Genomic DNA, 17,371 nt, shown 5'->3' on the forward strand with positions numbered 1-17,371 from the left:
TTCATGGCCTCATATCTTTTAAAAGAAGCAATAAATTTTTTATTATTTGAATCACGTTGCGAAGTGCTTTCTTGTGTACACACTTTTTATATCATTATTTGTCTTGTTCCCATTCTGCATATAATAAATAATAAAGGATTATGGGGAAAGTAGTTTAACAGGGGTGGGAAAATGACTTTAGAGAGACATATTTGGGCATGTGCTTATCTCTCCCACTGAAATCTGGGGAATGCAAAAAACCAAGAAAAACACACCTAAAATTGTCCTATCAAAATACAAAGTGAGCCTTAGCTACTACTAGGATGAACAGGTGTCTGTCGAAATGTCCAGAATTTCTCTCTCCCTTTCCCCCCTTTTTTTCTTTTGGTACATTCCAGAACATTCATCAAAACTGAAGTGGCTATTGATTTTGGCAAACTGATATTCAGTTAAGGTAGAAAAAAGATGAATGGAAAATTGGGTCCTGTTAATTAAATACCAAAATGTATTTTATTATTCCATATAAAAAGTGTTGCCTTACGGTACTTTTACGGTTAATTTAAATGTATGAGAGTATATACACATCATAAATTGAGCCAGGGCTCAACCCTGTAACTTGTTTTTGTTCTCATTTTTTGACTTAGAATATACAATGCATGCATTAAGAATAAATATTTATTTATCTAGCTGCTGTTGTTGTTTAGTCATTTAGCCGTATCCAACTATTTGTGACCCCATGGACCAGAGCATCCCAGGCACTCCTGTCTTCCACTGCCTCCTGCAGTTTGGTCAAACTTGTGTTAGTAGCTTGGAGAACACTGTCCAACCATCTCATCCTCTGTCGTCCCCTTCTCCTTGTGCACTCCATCTTTCCCAACATCAGGGTCTTTTCCAGGGAGTCTTCTCTTCTCATGAGGTGGCCAGAGTATTGGAGCCTCAGCTTCAGGATCTGTCCTTCCACTAAGCACTCAGGGCTGATTTCCTTAAGAATGGATAGGTTTGATCTTCTTACAGTCCATGGGACTCTCAAGAGTCTCCTCCAGCACCATAATTCAAAAGCATCAATTCTTTGGCAATCAGCCTTCTTTATGGTCCAGCTCTCACTTCCATACATCACTACTGGGGAAACCATAGCTTTAACTATACAGACCTCTGTTGGCAAGGTGATGTCTCTGCTTTTTAAGATGCTGTCTAGGTTTGTCATTGCTTTTCTCCCAAGAAGCAGGCGTCTTTTAATTTCGTGACTGCTGTCACCATCTGCAGTGATCATGGAGCCCAAGAAAGTAAAATCTCTCACTCCCTCCATTTCTTCCCCTTCTATTTGCCAGGAGGTTATGGGACCAGTGATCATGAGCTTAGTTTTTTTTTTTTGATGTTGAGCTTCAGACCATATTTTGCACTCTCCCTTTTCACCCTCATTAAGAGGTTATCTAGCTACCACACTTCCTAACCACAATTTTCCTCTTAAATATAATTCTTGAGTTTGTTTCTCTGAACTGCAAAAAGTCAATTTCCACCATTGCCACTCCCATGCAGCTGAGATAAGGACTTTTGGCTTTCTGTACAAAAGGGCTATGGGTCATGGGGCCCCTTTTTAATTATTTAGAATTTATGTGCTAGTTACAGATAATATGGGGACGCAGGTGGTGCTGTAGTTTAAACCACAGAGCCTAGGACTTGCCGATCAGAAGGTTGGCAGTTCGAATCCCCATGACAGGGTGAGCTCCTGTTGCTCGGTCCCTGCTCCTGCAAAACTAGTAGTTCGAAAGCATGTCAAAGTGGAAGTAGATAAATAGGCACCACTCTGGCGGGAAGGTAAACGGCGTTTCCGTGCACTGCTCTGGTTCGCCAGAAGTGGCTTAGTCACGCTGGCCACATGACATGGAAGCTGTATGCCGGCTCCCTCGGCCAATAAAGCGAGATGAGCGCGCAACCCCAGAGTCGGTCACGACTGGACCTAATCGTCAGGGGTCCCTTTACCTTTACCTATAGATAATATGAGGCTGTATTTGGCATTATATGTCTCTTTGAATGTCAGCATGATGTGCATAAAGGCAAAACTGAAGATGTCATCCAGTGTATCATGAGTTTAACATGGTTTGTTCTTTCTGGTATGCATTAATGTAGGAGATGGCTATCTTGGAAAGCCTGTTACAAGAAGAACACAAATTAAGGGTTCTTCGATTAAGTTATGATTGCGTTGCCTATGAAAATTTAATTAATAATTTCCAGGGTATAGTATCCAACTAATGCTGTGTGCTTGTTTAAAGTGGAAGGTAGATAATTAAAATGCATATTATTTAGATTTTGGATCATGCAGTTTTGCATTTAAGTAAACAGATATAATTGCAAAAGGACTAACGAGTGGAAAACAAGTTTTCTGCAAGGAAAAGAAGGAGGCCCACAATGCCAGATTAATGTTGTTAGATTTATTTTATTCAGAATTGATGGAAGTCTTCCACAAAAGCAATATTTATGAAAGGAACCTCTAAGTTTGATTCTAGTGCATACCAATCCACATTTTGCCACAACTAGTTATACATAATTGCCTGTGAACCTAACCTGGATCAAAGAATTACTGTAACCTGGTTCTGCTCCTCCATCTTCAATCTTCTCTTGGTCCTGGGAGACAGTGGAGCAGGAGGGAGGGGCAAGAGGAGAAGGTGTCAAAGTCCTTGATTCTCCACCAGCCTGACCTCTCTCTCCTTCCTCCTTGGCTTTCTTCTGTCTCTGACTCTCATTTCCTGGCTGTTTCAGGCTCCCCCAGATCACTCATCCCTTCTTCCAAGTCAGTCTCCAACCCTCTATGGGTGCCCACTCATCAGTACCCAGTACCCACTCTATGGGTGCCCACTCATCAGTACCCAGTACCCACTACCACACGCCAGTACCCAGCCAGTCCCTGATAATACTTCTGTTAATGCAGCCTAGAATAGTTAGCCTTTTTTGCTGCTGCATCACACTGTTGGCTCATGTTAAGCTTGTGGTCTACTAAGACCTCCTAGTTCTGTTTCACATGTACTGTTGGCAATCCATCTTATATTTGTGCAGCTAGGTTTTTCTGCCTATGTGCAGAACCTTAAATTTGTCCCTATTGAATTTCATTTGGTCCAGTTCTGCAATCTGTTAAGGGGATTTTAAATCCCGATTTTGTCTTCTGTGACATTAGCTACTCCTCTTACTTTGGTGTCATCAGCAAATGTGATGGACATGACTCAATTCCTTCATCCAAGTTGTTTATAAAAACATTGAACCACTAAGGGCCTAGGACAAAACCCTGTGGCACACCACTTGCCACGTTTTCCCAGGATGACGAAGAACCATTAGTGAGCACTCTTTGGGTTTGGTCAGTCAATCAGCTACCAATCCACTAACAGTTACCTCATTCAGTCCACATTTTACCAGCTTCTCCTCAAGTATATCATGGGGGACTTTGTGAAAAGCCTTACTACAAAAGTTATACTACAGTCCACAGCCTTCCCCTGAACCACCAAAAGACAGAGAGAGATTTGTCTTGCATGGCTTGTTTCTGAGAAACGCATGCTGGGTTTTAGTAATCACAGCATCCTTTTCTGAGTGCTCACAGACTGACCATTTAATTATCGGTTGTGGGACATTTCCTGGGATCTAAATAAAGCTGACCAGTCGCTAGTTATATGGGTCTTCTTTCTCCCCTTTTTGAAGATGGATACAACTTTTACCCACCTCCAATTTGCAGGGACCTCACCTGTTCTCCAAGAATTCTCAAAGATTAGAGACAGAGGCTCTGATTTTTCTTATTAAAATATTTACAATATGCTACGTGCACTGAGGGCACTATGGCTTGTATATTATTCTGCACTAGTCTACAATTCGAATTCTCCTTCCTCTCTCTTCCCTGTGTGACCCCAAAATCTGTTCCTGAGGCTTGTCCAACTCCCTGGAGCAGATTTTGAGGGTGCAAGGTAGACAGGAGGGAAAAGTTCTCTCACGCAACCAGAACTCAGCGGCACATGTGGAATGGTTAGTGTGTTCTCATGGAAAATTAATTAATATGCATTAATATAATTATGCACCCAGGTATTTTAAAATATCCATTGCATGTTCCTGCTAGGGTGAACCGTCAAGTTCACGATGTGAAAATCTGAATTATATTTTTGAACTCTCATTGAAATGTACATCTGAGTGCTAATACCATCTGTCTGCATTGCATTTTTTTTCAATGGGATGGCATTCCGATGTTCTTCCAAATGCTTAAACAAGCTGTTGAAAATAAATTTCTCTTTAAGCACATCTGTTCGATTTGAGTATGCATTCTGGGGTGGTCTTAAATGGGGATTGTGGGCATTTACAAATTTTACAAATTCTAAACAGACTGCCTATATTGCAAAAAAAAATAATAAAAAAAAATCCTGATAAACAAGACTTGACATGTTGTTGGCTGCTTTAATTTGATGTGTCACCTTCTCCACTTCAAATAAGTGCCAAAAAGATTCATAACATGAATCTAAGACACAAACATAATTACAACACTTTTAAAAGTCTCTGTAGTTTTATTTTTAATGTATCTATGCTGGCATTCATTTACTTCCAGCAATGGGGTACCAGCTACTTAGATCCTGCACTGTGCAACTTAGAGTTTAAAAATAATATTCTAAATATTATTTGCAATGTGGTAGCAAAATCCACAGAAAAGTAAAGATTTCATGGCCATCACTGGGCCGTTAAAGACATTGGAACATTATACGTGAGTCAAACCTAAGAATATTCGACCAACAAGTTATAATCAAGCTTGGCAAGGAATCCTTTCCTTATATTATATAATATATCTTACTTGCAGGCAAGCATCCTGGCATTTTCTGACAGGCTGATGATCAGAATTAAATATGGGTAGCTCTAGGCAATTAGCTTTACAGTTGAATGCTGAGTGCTCCAAACAAAAAAGCATTTTTGTGAACTGTAAAACTTTTTCTTCTCTGTTATATGCTACATACAAATGTAACCTGCAGGAAACAGCCTGAAGATACTTCACTACCTGAATGCTTTTCTTCCTATATTTTAGTGAATTTTATATGATTACTAATGACTAATAAATAGTATTTATACTGGGAACATTGCGTTCATCCAGTCCTACTGCAGACTGTGAAAAGTAAGGGGTGTGTGAGCTGAAGAGATTCCATATAGCCAGGAACGGGAGTGTCACAACTACATGTCAGGAGTCAACATAGCAACACACACAAAATAGATTACAGAAACATAAAATGTACCGTAGGAGTGTGGGAAGCCATACTGACTCTCAGACCATTGGTCCATCTGGTTGGGATTGTCTCTACTGACTGGTCACCACTCCCCAGCGACTCTTTCCTCGCTCCACTTGTCGGTGCCAGGGATTGAAAGTAGTTTTGAAATTGAAACTAATTTTATTATTTATACCCTGCCCATCTGGCCCTGATGTACAGATGGCCCTGATAGCAGCCCAGGTGTGCGCCCCTTACAAAATACAGGAAAAATACTCCTGGACTTGGTAGGCAATCCCCGACGTATTGCATGGTCAGTTTCATGTGGTGGAAGAGAGTTGTGAGCTGCCCTGAGACCTGCAGGTATAGGGCAGTATACATACTTAATAAATATCATCATCATTATCAAAGAGAGTGAAATATCCTTAGAGTCGAGAGTGGATTTCATGCTCTTTATTCAGCTCATAGTGGTGAGGAGGAATGGAAGTTCCCCCAGAATGTCTGCTTTATATACATTATTTACACAATGGGCCCCAGGTGATTGGCTAATTCCGGGATTCTCCTGTAGGCCAATCAGGTTGCGGATTCACTTCTACCTGGAGCTGGATTGGGTGGCTCCTGTGGACCAATCGGACTGATGCATTCTGAATCCTATTGTTCTTGGACCAATCAGACTGCTGCTGCATTCTGAATCCTATTGTTCTAGGACCAATCAGACTGCTGCATTTTGGATCCTAACTCAATACATAACAGAGAGTGAACAAAGAAGCGTACTTCCTTCTTCACCAGAGGTGAAGAGATGTGACCTCAGTCTAGGAATACAATTCTGTGGTCTTAACCCGTTCATGCATTAACTAGCCCTAAGCTTGCTGGTTATATTTTATTTCAACTTCCCACATCTTTGGTGAGTTAATTAATAGCAGGGAGAGCACTGGAAGCGGGGATGTTGTTGTGTGTTTCATCCTGATTTTGGACAGGGAGAAGGGAGGTGTTCTGTTGAGCCTCCCACATGTCCAAATATTTATTTTCTACCCAAGCCCTTCTTGCAAGAGGGGCTGGACCTGATAGGCTGCCATAGTGGATACCTTGAGGACGATGTCAGCCCAATGCTTGGCTTCAGTGAAAAGGTGGATTTCATGCTAGGAAGTGATAGAAAAGGAATAGAAAACAAAAGACAGTATCACAATGCTGTTATTCACAACCATAATTGGAATACAGTGTACAGTTCTGGCTGCCTGACCTCATAAAGGATATTGCAGAGTTCAAAAACGTTCTGAAAAGTATGATCAAGAGATGGAACAACCCCCCTCTGATGAAATATTACAACATTTGGGGATTTTTAGTTTTGAGTATAGATCAGTAAGGGGGTAACATGATAGAGGTATATACAATTATGCATAGTGCAGAGAAAGTGGACACCTTAGTCCTTAAGCTTCTGTTCTGAGAAGCCTTTTAACAGCTAGATGATGGAGCATCAACTATTTTTTAGATAATTCATTTTTGCAGAAAATACACTTCAAGGTCCTGAACCACTATCTAGTGCAGAGTCAAGACAGACCCTGAAAACAAGAAGAAGAGTTTGGATTTGATATCCCGCCTTTCACTCCCTTTAAGGAGTCTCAAAGCGGCTAACATTCTCCTTTTCCCTTCCTCCCCCACAACAAACACTCTGTGAGGTGAGTGGGGCTGAGAGACTTCAAAGAAGTGTGACTGGCCCAAGGTCACCCAGCAGCTGCATGTGGAGGAGCGGGGAATCAAACCCGGTTCCCCAGATTACGAGACTACCGCTCTTAACCACTGCACCACACTGGTATTCATTTATCCTTTAGGTAACAAAAATTGGGGGTGGGTGGGTGATCTTTTCCATTATATGGAGGATCACAGGAGATGACACTTGCAACTCTCCCTTCTTGCCTGTTAACTGAAGTGCTGGAAAGAAGCTGTTTTGTTTCTGGGTTTTTTTATTGTAATTACTTAATCTTCTAGGCTAAAGCCAGAAATAGTTATGCAGTGGAATGTTTCTGCCTGCTGCTGCTCATCTATCAAACACCCTCTCATAACTAATCCTTTTGATCACAAGAATCTTCTCTTCTAAATCCGTTATTTAATCTTTGTTGCCAGTGGGAAATCAACAATGGCTGAGTTGGTGCTGGAGCGGGTGGGGAAGTAGTTAATTTTATTTACAGGCGAAAAGAGCTGCATTGTGTAGAGCTATTGAATTGTGTAAAATATGTGATCTGGATGAGATAAGATTGTGATTTCAATGTCATGCCTTCTCATTTTTAATTAGTTTTTTTTTAAAAAAAAAGATCATAAAAAATATATTTAAAAAATGGATCAGTGTTGCTTCAAAATTAGTATGTACAAAACTTTTCCTTAGATCTGGTACATAGGTCTAGGTTTCTTGGGTCTAGAACTTGGGTAGTTTATGACATTGATCCAAATAATAACAGAGAAAATACATTGGTTGCAAACTGCAGTTTTCTTTGGCTATTGTAGTCATTCCCCACATCAGTAACAAAGATCATACTCTGTGAAATTCTATATTCCTTGCTTAAAAAGGTAAAGGTAAAGGTACCCCTGCCCGTACGGGCCAGTCTTGACAGACTCTAGGGTTGTGCGCTCATCTCACTCTAGAGGCCGGGAGCCAGCGCTGTCCAGAGACACTTCCGGGTCACGTGGCCAGCGTGACATCGCTGCTCTGGCGAGCCAGAGCCGCACACGGAAATGCCGTTTACCTTCCCGCTAGTAAGCGGTCCCTATTTATCTACTTGCACCCGGGGGTGCTTTCGAACTGCTAGGTTGGCAGGCGCTGGGACCGAGCAACGGGAGCGCACCCCGCCGCGGGGATTCGAACCGCCGACCATGCGATCGGCAAGTTCTAGGCGCTGAGGTTTTACCCACAGCGCCACCTGCGTCCCGTTATATTCCTTGCTTAGATGTTATTTAATGTAGGACTTTTAGATGGTAGCATGAAAAGGTGTGTTGTTGTTTTGTAGGTGTTTTCTAACATTAAAGTAGTCCAATGCTGTTTTCAGAGAGCTCTTGAATAGGATGTTGTGCCCTGATGTTCCAGAATGGTCAAATTATGCCAGAAGAATAGTTGTTTCTGGCTGGCCTGTTAGTTTATGACAAAGCTATTTGTATCCAAGTGTGTCTGCCTGGTTTCTTGGGGTAGCTTGTTATGAAATCCCCAACAGTTTAGTAATGAGAACGGGGTACATAACTCAGCAGTACTTTGGAACGGAGAATGACTACAGCAGCCAAAGAAAACTGCAGTTTGCAAGAAGATGAAGAAACAGCCCATCTGCCACTTTTGTGGAATTGCTCACTAAAATGCCTTCCTTTTTAAGGGAAAATGACCTTGTCTGCAAGTTAAAGGCTAAAATGTATGAGCATATTGCTATGCTCACCCTGGTTCTCCAAGAAGTGAGACGTTCCAGGCGCACAGCACTTAACCCTTCACAAACACTTGCCTTTCACAAACACTTAAATTGCATTGTCCTTAATGGGGTGGGATAAGTCTGGTTAACCCACATTCAGAAGACTTAAGTGAGATCATGCTATAGAAAAAAATCTCCCTGTCAAAAAAAAGAGAAGTACCTGGCAACATTGTCGTGGAGTATCAAAGAACATTTGCAATGATTCTGGCCCCACTAATTCTCTCCTATCTAAGCTAAGACCGTGAGCAAATGGTCTCTGAAAATTCCCCACTCAATTTGCGAGCAGAAAAAATGAGGGTTATAATTTCAATGAATTTCTCTGGGGGAAGGGTAAATTCTCAACAGTTTCTCAAGGGTAGAGCACAGCTCCTCTCTTCCCTGGTTGTTTTTGGTTTTGCAGCTGGCGCAAGACCCCAAATTTGTTGACCCAAAAGTTGGTGAGCTTTTTTTTCTCTCCCCAAAAACACGTGATTTTTTTTATTGACTTGCATAAGATTCAGGACAAAGCGCCACCTTTTGGAAATTCCCCTGGGACGTCAATTCCACCTTTGAAATCCCAGTAATGTCTGGGGAAATCTGGACATATGGCAGCCCTAGGGTATGGGGATGGGAACCACCACACTGCCAATGGTGAATATTTAGAGATTTTCTGAAAAGTGGGCTTCTTCCAGGGAGATGAGAGAAAGGAAACTGCTTTGAGGTTGTTATTGGTTTTACAATGAAGCAGTATATAATTTTTATGAAATAAACCAGGCATCCCCAAACCCGGCCCTCCAGATGTTTTGGGACTACAATTCCCATCATCTCTGACCACTGATCCTGTTAGCTAGGGATGATGGGAGTTGTAGTCCCAAAACATCCGGAGGTCCGAGTTTGGGGGTGCCTGAAACAAACAAACAAACAAACAAACAAAAATCATACATTCTCTCTAAAGCGAAATCATGAGAAACAACACTATTAAAGACAGAAAACTCTATAGACAGCAGACCTTAAGGGTATATCTGTTGAGATCAGTATCACTGAAATAAATATGTCAGTGACACTGAATGTTGAAATAGGGAACTAAAACTTATTACAGCCTGCTATATCCTGAACTTTACAAATACCATTGTATCCTCGAAGGCTGGTCAGTTGCTAGTCTTTTCCACTCATATTAGTGGAAAACTAAAAAAAATATATCTCAATAGGCCTGCAGATTTATTCTGCAAGCAGTTCCATTTCTTACAAAGGCAGCATGCCCAACAATCTTTAGGAGAGTAAAGGCCTGACCCCTCCAGAAATTGGATTTGTGTGTGTGTGTGTATGCTTTGCTAGAGATCTGTGAATTCTCATAGGAAGTTATAGCTCTTTCCCTGAGTTCTTCAGGAAGAAGGATTGATGATTAAACCATTCTAGAATTTGTAGCTCCATGAGGGAAATAGGGGTCTCCTAACAGTGTCCAGCACCCATAACAAATTGCTGTTCCAATGCTCCTTTGACTATTTAAAGTGGCCTCAGTGTGTCATCAGAACCCAGACTCATGGTTTGTCTGAGGTGGAAATTTCAGTTCTGCTGGCATATCTGTGTGTGACTTAACAGGTTGACACAAGTGAGGGAAGTTACAATTTTCCATATGAGAATAATGTGCAGGGGGTTTTTTCTCTCATCGAAAAGCCCTACCCCCACCCCGTCTGATAGTGAATCTACAATAGGCAGTAGAAACACTTTTACCAGCAGACATGGAGTCTTCAGTTACAAAGAAGGGTTCCGTATTTCTGATCGTTGTGTAATTAGTTGCAGCCATTATTCTTAGTTTAGAATCCATTATATTGGTGTTTAATTAGATCTAATGGGAAGTGTTTTCCATAAAGGAAAACAATGATTTGTAATATCTTGCTTATGTGGTAATATTTATTATAAGGTTGTTAACAACGTTTCAAACAATACGGTGCAAGTAAAGGGTTAGCTGTGAACCAAAGTGACTTTTGTTCTTTCCTGGAGGGAAATGTTAGAAGGATGCATTATTTTATCAAAGGCAGACTAGCAGGCTGCAAAGTGTCAGTTAAACTGTCACTGTAGCCTATTGTCAACAAAGGGAGTGGCTATGCTTGGGGCAGTTGCGGGTTTTATATTCAGAATCAAAGGCATCAAGGGGGTGTTTGGTTTTGATTGGTCATTTAATGGATGTTCTGCCTCATCCTATTGGCTCAAAATTATTATAGGCAAATAAGAGGGTGAATTGTCACCATAGCTGTAATCCTGAGAGGAGGAAGTGAAGACCAAGTTGAAGACTATGTGTAATTTCATCTGGAGTGTAGTGAGATCTGTGCTTACTGGGGAAACAAAGGGACACAGTAATTGGCAAGGTATTGGTTAGAGAATGGAACTATAACCTCCTGAAAGTGACAATAACCAGTGCTATTTAAAGTGAAACCACAAGCCTTATGAGTAAACAAAGGTTGCACTCTATTAATACCTCTAGTTATGAACTTAATTCATTCCGGAGGTCCGTTCTTAACCTGAAACTGTTCTTAACCTGAGGCGCGCTTTCGCCAATGGGGCCTCTTACTGCTGCTGCGCCACCGACACATGATTTCCATTCTCATCCTGGGGCAAAGTTCTCAACTCAAGGGAACTCTTCCAGGTTAGCGGAGTTTGTAACCTGAAGCGTTTGTAACCTGAGGCGTTTGTAACTCGAGGTACCACTGTATTGCAAAAAAAGCTTCAATAACTGAATAATGCCTCCTTTTTAACTCAGATGCTCTGTGGTCCATTTTTCCTGTTTCGTCCCTTGTTATAGCTACTGAAAGATGAAGTGGTACAGTCATACATCATGTTACGTCCGCTTCATGTTACGTTCTTTCAAGATACATCCTGCGGTAACCCGAAAGTAATGGAAAGGATTACTTCCGGGTTTCACCACTCATGCATGCGCAGACGCGCAAAATGAGGTACCACTGTACAGGAAAACAAAATGGTTTTGAGTTATTTGTTGGCAGTGAAGACAAAGTGAAAAAAGAGGGTCAAAGAGTTTAAAAAAGTGGCTGAATACCACTTTTTTAACCAATAAAATAAAATGCCAATCTAAGGGTGGGGTGACCTTCTAGGGCCATAAAGGGAAGCGGTAGCTGCGGGGGGTGGGTGTTAACAAAATCCAGGCCTGAGCTGCCATAATCTGAAAGAATATCTCTCTTTTGTGGGCTATAACTCTGGTCCATTATGTTGAACAGCTCTTTGGTGCTGAGATGCTGTCCCACCCAAATAGAGGACAGCCTGTTGACCCAACTCAGTAGAATGGCAACACAAGCTGTAAGACTCTTGGTGTTCCATACTTGCACTCCTCCCAGAAGTGGCAGGAAGGTGCAGGAACATTTGGGCCTAATTTTTCCTATTGAAATCAATGGGACATTTAAAAAAGAAAAGAAAACCTGGGGCGAATTTTGGTCAGACTATGGCCATCGTATTAACACTGGAAATTCACATATGTATTTCAAACTGATCTTCTGCATTACTTTTACTGGTTTTGTTAACTCTTTCCCCGTTTCCACTTAATTGCAAGAAGGACAAGTACTTCAGTTCAGTTAAAAACCAACAACAAAAACCACAGAGCTTTCCCCTAAAATGTTAAGCTGATACATTTCGTTATTGTCTTTCTTTACTTTATCATGACTGACAGCTTTACCATCTTTATCTAGTAACTGGCTCACTGGAATAACTTTTATTTCCTCTCGATATGCCTAAACATTTCTTATCTCTGCTGGCCACAGATGTCTCACTGATATTTTTAGCTCTTCTTATCAGTTGTCTGGCAGGTAGGAAGTGCAATTTTTACCCAATTTTATCATACATTTTATCTCTCTCCCTTTGTAGTAGTATTTATAGGTTACTTAGCTATTTTGTGTCTTAGTCAGTGTGAATAAAAGCACCAAGGTTTTTTAAACCTCAGTTTAATTATCCTGAGGAAAAATTCACAGCCCTGCAGAGGAGCTGAAAGCTTCCAGATGCTGTTACATGCACCTTGAATTGCCACATTTCCCACTAGCAATTGTTCTTGTTCTTGGTTGCATAACAATCCCAGCTGATATATTATTCCCTGCAACTTTACAGGAAGTATCTACTAGTATAATAGCCTATAACTCTGGAAGCAAGATAGGGGTATCCCAAAATAAGGGAAATAGAGGAGGAGAGATTGAGTTAGAATTAGAATCCCAGGGAGCGGGGAAGCGAACCAAGAGGTGAATTCCCCCCCCCCTCTTCATGGCATGCACCCCTCCCTATCTATATAGCAACAAATGCCCATGTTCAGATCCTTCGCAAGCCCCATGAAATATACTCAGAGTCGAGAGTGGATTTCATGCTCTATTCAGCTCATAGTGGTGAGGAGGAATGGAAGTCCCTTCAAAGTATCTGCTTTATATACATTATTTACACAATGGGCTGCACGTGATTGGCTAATTCCGGAATTCTCCTGTAGGCCAATCAGGTTGTGGATTCACTTCCATCTGGAGCTGGATTGGGTGGCTCCTGCAGACCAATCATACTGCTGCATTGTTCTAGGACCAATCAGACTGCTGCATTCTGAATCCTATTGTCCTAGGACCAATCAGACTGCTGCATTTTGGATCCTATTGTTCTAGGACCAATCAGACTGCTGCATTTTGGATCCTATTCACCTCAGTACATAACACCCCAGTTCCAGACTCAAGTCCTAAACAGAAGCACTCCTATCAGGGGTTTGGAATACAGCGCCTGGGAAATTTTGTTACAGGTTCCCACTTATTTGTTTATACTCCTGCTCCTTAAAGCTCCAGCTCTGGACAGTCAGACAGAGACTTCAACCCCCCTTTTTTCCAACTTAGATCTCCCTTCCTGTCTTGCTGTTTCACAGACTTCTCATGACTGATAAATGCTATCTCTCCCCAAATGAAAACGAAGTAGGGCCTCCCTATTTTACCTGCACAATTTACTGTTGTGAGCATGCCTCTTCATTGGAGAAAGGGATGCCCTGAGCAGTGATTCACCCAGAAGGGCAGTGGGCAGCCTCCACTGGGTAATTCTGCCTCATTGGAAGTGACAGAATGTTAAGAACTTACCCTGTTGAGGTCATTTTGGAGAAGGCAAGGCAAGAGCAGTTAAGAGTCACAAAGACACAACAGGCAGCCTTCCTTGTGGGTGGATTCTTTGGGCTCACTGTACCCATTTAAGCAATTAAATGTATTATCACAGCACATTTCTCTTACTGCACACCAGCATGAATACTTGGGAATGAATGTTGTATCCACACTACAGACATTCTGTGCCACTAAAAATATTAAGAACTGAGATCTGACGAGGCAACAAGAATTCTGCAGATTGCTAGACCAAAAGCAACTTACAACCAAACAAATAGACAATAAACACTGTGATCCAGATTCAAAGTGTTGCTAGAGATGCCGTATTCCAAACCTTCAGGAATGGCCTCCAGCACAGTACAATAAGCTCTAGTCACCAGGGGGTTACGGAGTTGTGAATATGGAGGTCTTGTCATGTTTGTGCCTTATATAACCAACATGTTTAAGTCTAATTGTTGTATGAAAGGGGTTAAGGCCATAAAGTAAGTTGCCCCGCCAGGCTTACCTCACCTTGGGAGGAACTATTGATTTCTCCCAGTCTACCTGAGAAGCTCAGTGTGTAAACACGTCTGAGCTGATTGCTCCAAGCTCAGACTGCATGGCTCTAACAAGCCTCTCTGAGTTCCTATACCAATAATTTAGGGACATTCACCCCTGTAACTAAGCCAAGTTTCACTGCTCGTGCAACCTTTTCTGAATGTTCTATGGAAAGCATGAATCTGACCTTTGGAGAGTAAGTAAACCATTTTTAACATACCAAACATAGTCCTTTTTCTATACCAGGGGAAGAAAATATAGAAGGAGATATTTTAGAGGTCTAACAGCCTATATTTCCATGCTTTACTTTGCTGCATATGTTGTGATTTTAAATCTCTGGTGGGGTACTCACACCAAAGAGTACTTGCCCCAAACCTGGATCTTGGCATTCAGGGAATTTTTCTTTATATATATATATTCCTTACCACCAGCAATGCACTCAGAAGTACAGTGGTACCTCGGCTTACATACGCTTCAGGTTATATATGCTTCAGGTTACAGACTCCGCTAACCCAGAAATATTGCTTCAGGTTAAGAACTTTGCTTCAGGATAAGAACAGAAATTGTGCTCCGGCGGCGCGGTGGCAGCAGGAGGCCCCATTGGCTAAAGTGGTGCTTCAGGTTAAGAACAGTTTCAGGTTAAGTATGGACCTCAGGAACGAATTAAGTACTTAACCCGAGGTACCAGTGTACTTATACACACTGAACAAATCCCAGGTAAACTGGGTTCCCAGTTCTGTGGCTTAGGAACTAGATGTCAGGATCAAAACCCTTGGCTAGATCAATTTAGCCATGTAGTTTTAGTGCCTTGTGGTTTTAGTACAGTTGTTGCCTGACTAGCTGTGATGACAATTCCTAGCAAGCCTGCATAGGCTTGCAATGGAGTTTTTCAGATGATGGCCTATTACTTCAGCTTTAGGCTGTTCTTGGGGTTTTGCTTGTTCTTTACTGCTCCTTGTCACTTTAGAAACCTGCCTCTTTGCTTGCTTAGCCCTTCTTGGAGATTTGAAATGGTTGTCAGGACTACTGCTTGGCTTGCTTGCATATTGGAGTTTCTTGTAATGGCTTGGGAACCCCATGATATGTACACTGTTTTGGGGTTTCCTTCTGGAATGCACTCCAGCCATTGGTTTTCTGGACAAGTTTGTCAGTGTTCCCCCGAGACTCGAAAATTAATTAATAGCCAGAAGAATTTTAAATAACATTGGGGGTAGCGTAATACAGTATAAGCTTGCAGTTCTTTGAATTGCAGTAACTGCTCAATATTGTTACCAGCGTTGCTTTAAAATTTTGCCACAGCTCTAGCTCCATTTAGCTTCTCTGAGTCATTTCATATGCTACCTCGATGGCAGGTACAGCAACAATGCGAGAGACAGAAAGGTAAATATGGCAGCTATTAGAAATGAAGAATATGTGAGCTGACATAAACAATCCCATTTGTTTGTTTCTCCACAGACAAAAAGGAAGTGAAGGTGGGAGAATATAATGCTATACTTGATTCACTGGAAATGATTAACAACACCATCAAATTCCACGGTAAGGCAGGAATATTGAAGAGAGCAAAGGAATGATACCCTAGCTTTCTGTATAATTTTTATGTCACATGGAATGCAGCAAACAGAAATGTTTCACTACTGCCACAGAGTAAAACCGGCTCAGTAATGTAGTATTTAGACTGTGCCGCTTCAGACTGCAGGTTCGTATGCGTGGAATATTTTGTAATGATCCCACATTTAAAGGAAAAGTTCTTTAGTACATCAGGCATAGGCTTCCCCGTGAGAGAGAGAGGCATGCTGGGAGCTTCTTATGTAAAGGAACATTCAAATTTATGGCACCTATAGGCTGAAGTGGTACAGTCCGGAATCTACCACCCCATTCTTTGCAACCAGCAAACCAGCCCTTAGGTACTTTCAGAGAATCCAGTCCAATAGACGCTGAGTAAATCCATATCTGTGCATAGCACTTGGGCTTAGGTAATAATAATAATAATAATAATAATAATAATAATAATAATAATAATAATAATAATAATTATTTATTTGTACCCCGCCCATCTGGCTGGGTTTCCCCAGCCACTCTGGGCAGCTCCCAATCAAGTGTTAAAAACAGTACAGCGTTAAATATTAAAAACTTCCCTGAACAGGGCTGCCTTAAGATGTCTTCTGAATGTCAGGTAGCTGTTTATCTCTTTGACATCTGATGGGAGGGTGTTCCACAAGGCGGGCGCCACTACCGAGAAGGCCCTCTTTCTGGTTCCCTGTAACCTCACTTCTCGCAATGAGGGAACCGCCAGAAGGCCCTCGGCGCTGGATCTCAGTGTCCGGGCTGAACGATGGGGGTGGAGACACTCCTTCAGGTATACTGGACCGAGGCCATTTAGGGCTTTAAAGGTCAGCACCAACACTTTGAATTGTGCTCGGAAACGTACTGGGAGCCAATGCAGATCTCTCAGAACTGGTGTTATGTGGTTTTGAGGTGGTGATACTCCTGATGTCCTGCTGAGCTGTATCTTTTCTGCACATAAATAATGTGGAGCAGAATATGTGTTGCTATACTTCATATTGTTTTGTAAAGCCTGCAGTACATCACTTTGGTAGATAAAGGTAACTTTAAAGGACCTCAGTAAAATTAATTTATAGAAATCAAATGGCAATAGGGTTTGGTTTTGCTGTTATTATTATTGGCTGTGGTTTATTCCTCACAAGGGTATAATGTTGACTCTTTCTTTTCTTGCCGACATTTCAGGGAAAGAACCACCTAAGGACAGAACAATCATCCAAAAGCAACTTCGCAAGATCTCCCTGCCTCTTTACAGTATTCTTTCAGCACTCACGATCCTGGGAATGATAATGGCCAGTGCTTTTTTGTTCTTTAACATCAAAAACCGAAATCAGAAGTAAGCAGCTAAATATTGCCCTGTTCCCTTCCCCCTCTCCATTGTCTCTCTTGTGAGTCCTTTTAATTAGGACAATTGTCATTAAGAGATCACGTGGTCGGTATTTACAAAGTTAATTGGAATGATCCATTGAAAGTTACTCACTACTTAAGACTGCAGTGTATTGCATTTCCAGGGGAGGCTGTCTAACTGAACTCAGCGGGACTTACT

General features: G+C 41.6%; 1 protein-coding gene across 2 annotated transcripts in view; it reads left to right on the forward strand.

Annotated features, from left to right (window-relative positions):
- GABBR2 (gamma-aminobutyric acid type B receptor subunit 2) overlaps positions 1-17,371 on the forward strand; it is a 292,240-nt gene that overhangs the window by 172,690 nt on the left and 102,179 nt on the right. For both annotated transcript variants that reach the window (XR_013394045.1, XM_077933377.1), the window contains exons 9-10: positions 15,721-15,801; positions 17,011-17,161. Coding sequence is in view for 1 of the 2 variants with exons in the window: in XM_077933377.1 (XP_077789503.1) it covers positions 15,721-15,801; positions 17,011-17,161 (232 nt within the window). In the remaining variant the exon portion in view is untranslated. The remainder of the gene's footprint in view (positions 1-15,720; positions 15,802-17,010; positions 17,162-17,371) is intronic.

The sequence above is a fragment of the Podarcis muralis genome, chromosome 8 (assembly GCF_964188315.1).
Source record: "Podarcis muralis chromosome 8, rPodMur119.hap1.1, whole genome shotgun sequence".
In the NCBI taxonomy this organism is placed as follows: domain Eukaryota; kingdom Metazoa; phylum Chordata; class Lepidosauria; order Squamata; family Lacertidae; genus Podarcis; species Podarcis muralis.